Below are 6,000 nucleotides of genomic sequence, written 5' to 3'. Positions count from 1 at the left end.
GAGGATGTTAGGAGATTACGGGGTGACCTGGACATGTTAGGTGAGTGGTCAGATGCATGGCAGATGGAGTTTAATGTGGATAAATGTATGGTTATCCACTTTGGTGGCCAGAACAGGAAGGCAGATTACTACCTCAATTGAATCAATTTAGGTAAAGGGGCAGTATAGAGAGATCTGGGGGTTCTTGTACACCACTCAATGAAGGTCTGCATGCAGGTACAGCAGGTAGTGAAGAAGGCTAATAGCATGCTGGCCTTCATAACAAGAGGGATTGAGTATAGAAGCAAAGAGGTCCTTCTGCAGCTGTACAGGGCCCTGGTGAGACCACACCTGTAGTACTGTGTGCAGTTCTGGTCTCCAAATTTGAGGAAAGACATTCTGGCTATTGAGGGAGTGCAGCGTAAGTTCACGAGGTCAATTCCTGGAATGGTGGGACCACCTTATGCTGAAAGACTGGAGCGACTGGGCTTGTATACCCTTGAGTTTAGAAGACTGAGAGGGGATCTGATTGAAACATATAAGATATTAAAGGATTGGACACTCTGGAGGCAGGAAACATGTTTCCGCTGATGGGTGAGTTCCGAACCAGAGGACACAGCTTAAAAATACGGGGTAGACCATTTAGGACAGAGATGAGGAGAAACTTCTTCACCCAGAGAGTGGTGGCTGTATGGAATGCTCTGCCCCAGAGGGCAGTGGAGGCCCAGTCTCTGGATTCATTTAAGAAAGAGTTGGATAGAGCTCTCAAGGATAGTGGAATCAAGGGTTATGGAGATAAGGCAGGAACAAGATACTGATTAAGGATGATCAGCCATGATCATATTGAATAGTGGTGCAGGCTCAAAGGGCAGAATGGCCTACTCCTGCACCTATTGTCTATTCCATAAACTAGCAGTCATTCAAAACTCAGCTGCCTGTGTCTTCGCTATCATTGAGTCCGATTCTCCCATCAAGCCCTGTGCTTACTGGCTCCTGATGAAGAGTCCTGACCCAAAACATTGACTTTTCCAGCTCCACATTTTATCGACTCTAACGTCCAGCATCTGCAGTCCTTTCTATCTCCAGGCTCCTGGTGAAGCAGCATTTTGATTTTAAAGTTCTTGGTCACGCTTTTTAATTCAGTAGAAATATTGTGAGCAGGTTCTGGAAGTTTCTAGACACCAAAATAGACTTTAACTATTACACAATGGCACTGCCCAGTAGGGGAGAGGTTCATTGGACCCTCCTCCTTTTAAACTCCCAATCCCATGTGAACCAGTACCACCTGACATCACTAATGAGGCACTCTAGCTATTAGCTTATAGTTTTTTCAATCCTTTATACAAGAAAGCCCATCACAAGGGTCTTGCACAGTGGTAGTGTCCCTACCTCTAAGTCAGGAGACCCAAGTTCACATCCCACTTCTCCAGAAATATCATTCCATCTCTGAGCAGGCTGGTTAGAAAATATCTAAAACCTACATGGCCTTCACCCTTCCTTATCACTATGATTTCCTCCAGTGTCATAGCCTTCTGAGATTTTATCACTCATCTAATTCTCTGGCTTCTTGAGCTTCACTGATTTCAATTCCTCTAACAGTGATAGTGCTGCCTTCAGCTGCCAAGGCCCAAAGCTCTGGCATTTCATCTCTACACCTCTCCATCTCACTGACCTCCTTTAAGATTCTCCTTAACAGATTCTCCTTCCTTGTTAACTGAGCTAATATCTACTTTGGATGGCTCGGTGTGATAGATGTATTTTACAATGCTGCTGTGAAGTGCCTTACAATGTTTTATTACATTAAATGTGTTACATAAATATAAACTATTTTGGAAAATAAGTTACGTGTCTTTAATAGAGTAATTTTCATTCAGGTCTGGTGGTGCCTCTCGGAGGAGTTGCAGAATCTTCAAACACTCCCCTGATAGTTGGGGACAGTTTCTTGGAGCCTCTCAGTGGAAAGTGTACTCGGATTTCAGGTGCTTACATACAAGGGAATCGGGTGTTGCCATGTGCTGGCGGTTACCAGGCACTGCTAGATGCTATCACTCTATCCTGTGAGATCCAAGTGCTGGAAGCGTTGAAGGAAGAACTGGCAATGACGACGTCAGAGACACCTTCCTGTCCTCAGAAGCAGCTGAGCTTGCTAATGGGCGCAGTAGATGACTTGGTGAAGGCACGGGCCAGAAGCTGGGCACACATCATTCACACTGGGTACAACCTGCAGAGACAGAGGAAAGAAGCCAAGGATTTAGCAGACAATGGTGGAAGTGTGGGTAAGCTTACGTATGCATAAAACTGAATTTGGAAAAAGGTTTTGTAGGAGATTTTCAGACAGCCACTGATGGTCTGCTGAAACATTTAGGAATCTTATTTCTGAAGAAGGGCTTATTCCCGAAACGTCGATTCTCCTGTTCCTTGGATGCTGCCGGACCTGCTGCGCTTTTCCAGCAACACATTTTCAGTTTCGAATCTTATTTCTACTCAAAATGAGTGTGAAGTCAATTGAGTCTTCAGTCCTCTTCCCTGGCATCAGGAGTCATGTAAATTTGGTTAACATCCTAAAGCTGTATCATGAATTTCTCTGTACCCACCTTGTGCACCACCATCATAAGGTTATTTAGGTATTGGCATTAAATGCTGGCCTTGTCAGTGATGTCCATTTCCCAAGAACAAATAAAAATAATCATTTTCAGAGTCACGACTCATTTGCTGGGCAATTGTTGCTGTTGAAGAAGAGACCCATTGTCACTTGGGAGGATGGGAATCCATTGGAATCCCCCAATGAATGAACTGGCAGCTTGGGAGAGTGGGGTGGTAGGAGTGAGCAGGAGAAGGAAGGATCCAACACCAACGCTGCTTCTCCTGGCCTCTGAAAAAAACTTCCTGTAAATGGTATTTCCAAATATTTCTCTGGACGGTTAGGTCTTTTCATCCATCCTGAAAATTTCAATTGGAGTCTTCCATGTGTGTGTGTGTGTGTGTGTGTGAGAACATGTACGTGTATGAGAAGCAGCTGATTACCTCTTTGCAAGTAAATGATGGCTGACAATCTGTTGAACGTTGTCCTAGTCTCCATTGAATTACTTTGACCATCCATTTGTGGCAGTGTCCTACACTTCACTCGAGGAGTCCTTGTGCTGTTGTAACACACACTTTTATAAACACTTTGTTGCCTGGAGCTATGGATGGTGATGGCAGAGGCTCCAATTTCTTTCCATTAGTGGCTGATTAGGAATGTCTCCTACTCCTACCACCTGCTATTGCTGTGTGCGGGAAGATTGCACAAGTTGACACTCAAACTGTTTGGCCACGTTATGAATACACTTTAATCCTCAGCCATCAAACCCCAGAGTGGGACTCAAACCCAAAGCTCCTGGCTCATGCAGGAATGCCATCTCTGGTTCATCCATTTAAAATTACCCAGGTCCATGTATTCCCCGGCCAATGAAATAAAGGCAAGTGTTAGCAACAAAAATCCCAATCTTACTGAACATTGTTTTCCCATTTCCATACTTTTATTCCTGTCTTTTCATTCTTTTCAGGAGATAGGACACAGGGAAGCTAACAAAACAATATATAGAGAACAACATTAGTTGAGAAAGAACAGAGTTCATGTGAAGTAAATACACAAAGGGCTGGACAAACTGAGCAGGTCTGGCAGCATCTGTTTATGTTTTGTTTCCTTTTCAGAACTTCAAAACGTATTTCTTTAAGTTGATTTTGTTTTGCCTATAGGGATGATCTCATTTGCTAGCACTGGCCTGCCGATCCCGGCTGTCATTGGGATGCAGATACCTGATCCTGGAGGTTCTGACCTGGAAGTGCCTATTTTAGGGGTGGAAATCGACAGGGCAACTGGTCAACTCATCCCTCTTGCTGGAACTATGGAGGATCCAGATGGAAGAGGTAATGTTTATATGGTTCCTTTGTTGCCTTGAATCCTGCCTTTAAAAGCCTGCATTTTTGTGAATTATTGTGATCCTAGCTGATGTCTTTACTGGACAAGTCCAATCCCTGACCAAAATCGGGCTTGATGGATCATATTTTGTTTTTCTTTAGTTTTAGCGAGATCGTTTTCACTAAAACACAAGCACACAATGCTGCTGTTTAAGTTATAAAACAGAAGTTTATTACTTGCATAGAATAAATTAAGATAAAATATAATAAACACAACTATTGACATATAACACAAGTTTAATCATTTCAGAACATATAAGTACAATCCCATTAATTCTAACAGCATCTCTCTATAATACTCATATCTATTCAACTTGTCTTGATGCTTCAATTCTCAATCTTGAAATTCTGACAGCCTCTTCCTTGAGGCGTCATACACCTGAAATCAGACTTTTATTGAAGTATTCTGAAAAAAAATGTCTACAATCTAAAAACATCTGAAAAGAAGACATTCAGGATCCTATTTCCAGCAAGAACTGTCATTATGAGGCAACGTGACTCTTTACCTCATTTTTTCTTTCTGAAAACGACAATTAAACATGTTGTGTATCTCCAGTATTCTCTCTTCAGATTCCATTTCATTAGATTGGCATTAAATTTTAAACTGGTGATTCAAGATTTGTTTTTGCTTTGATTTGACTATCAAAACCATAATTAGAAGTTCATCACGGCCCCCTTTTACGATCTTGCGCGAAATAAACGGCACGATGGCTCAGTGGTTAGCACTGCAGCCTCACAGCAGCAGGATCCCAGGTTCGATTCCAGCCTCGGGTAGCTGTCTGTGTGGAGTTTGCACGTTCTCCCTGTGTCTGCGTGGGTTTCCTCCAGGTGCTCCGGTTTCCTCCCGCAATCCAAAAACGTGCAGGTCAGGTGAATTGGCCATGCTAAACTGCCCATAGTGTTAGGTGCATCATTCAAAGGGAAATGGGTCTGGGTGGGTTACTCTTCAGAGGGTCGGTGTGGACTGGTTGGGCCAAAGGGCCTGTTTCCACACCGTAGGGAATCTAATCTAATAAACGTCTGCCACCTGATGGGCATTTTTCACTCAGACCTTTAGCCTCCAAGTTGTAAGGTTTAATATTTTTCCAATTTATCAGTGCAACAGGATTCTCCACCATTACCAATTACTTGAATTTGTCAAGCATTTTTCTGAATTGTCTTCTTCCTCTTAAATTTCAAATATTTCATCCTGCACATTCTTCCTCTTTGCTGAATTGATATAGAATCATAGCGTATCCACAGTGTGGAAAGAGGCCATTCAGCCCATTGAGTTTACACCAACATATCACCATTTCCAATGTTAATTCTCAAAATGAAAGGTCTCCTTATGTTTTTCTATAATATGCCCCTTTCCAACAATGCACAAATGTTTAAAACCAGAGCTTGCTCTCCCATAGCTTTTATCATGTGGCATAGCGGCTCAGTGGTTAGACTGCTGCTTCACAGCATGTGGGACCAGGTTCGATTCCACCCTCGGGTCACGGTCTGTGCTGAGTTTACAGATTTTCCCCATGTCTGCGTAGGTTTCCTCCCATAGTACAAAAATGTGCAGGTTAGGTGGATTGACCATGGTAAATTGCCCATTGTGTACAGGCTAGGTGGATTAGCCATGGGATATGCAGGGTAACAGGGATGAGGTGGGTTCAGATGAGATGTTCTTCTATGACACTACAGACTAATGTCGTGCTTCCTTCTAACTCTTTTCAGCCTCAACATGGCCTTCTACATTGTGGCTTTGTATTTTCACCAAAATCATTCAATTGAAAACTAAATGTAGAATGCATTTCCTCATTGTCCCCTCATTTCAGAACTGATCATGTTTCTTCTGTTTTCTAGGTCTGATACCAATCACTCTTGGTGCCAGAAGCATAGACGAGCTCACGGGTGAAATTGGTCCAGTTGTTGGCGCTCGTATCGATCAACAAACTAGAATTGTGGTACCCATCACACAGTCATCCCGAATCTCCGTAAGACGAAAACCAGTTCTAGAAATGGTAATGTAATAGGTAGCTGGAACACCACTGAATCTTCTCTTAATAGTTTCTTAGCTAATATTTCAGC

The 6,000-nt window shown here is 42.9% G+C and overlaps 1 protein-coding gene across 1 annotated transcript in view; it reads left to right on the top strand.

The window, feature by feature from the left end:
* LOC122540545 overlaps positions 1-6,000 on the top strand; it is a 30,931-nt gene that overhangs the window by 15,809 nt on the left and 9,122 nt on the right. Inside the window, exons 5-7 of the mRNA XM_043676410.1 lie at positions 1,854-2,255; positions 3,718-3,888; positions 5,776-5,933. Of these exons, the coding sequence (XP_043532345.1) occupies positions 1,854-2,255; positions 3,718-3,888; positions 5,776-5,933 (731 nt within the window). The remainder of the gene's footprint in view (positions 1-1,853; positions 2,256-3,717; positions 3,889-5,775; positions 5,934-6,000) is intronic.

This window comes from Chiloscyllium plagiosum, chromosome 35, assembly GCF_004010195.1.
Source record: "Chiloscyllium plagiosum isolate BGI_BamShark_2017 chromosome 35, ASM401019v2, whole genome shotgun sequence".
In the NCBI taxonomy this organism is placed as follows: domain Eukaryota; kingdom Metazoa; phylum Chordata; class Chondrichthyes; order Orectolobiformes; family Hemiscylliidae; genus Chiloscyllium; species Chiloscyllium plagiosum.
Note: the sequence above shows the minus strand (reverse complement) of the source record. Positions and strands in the feature narration are given on the sequence as shown.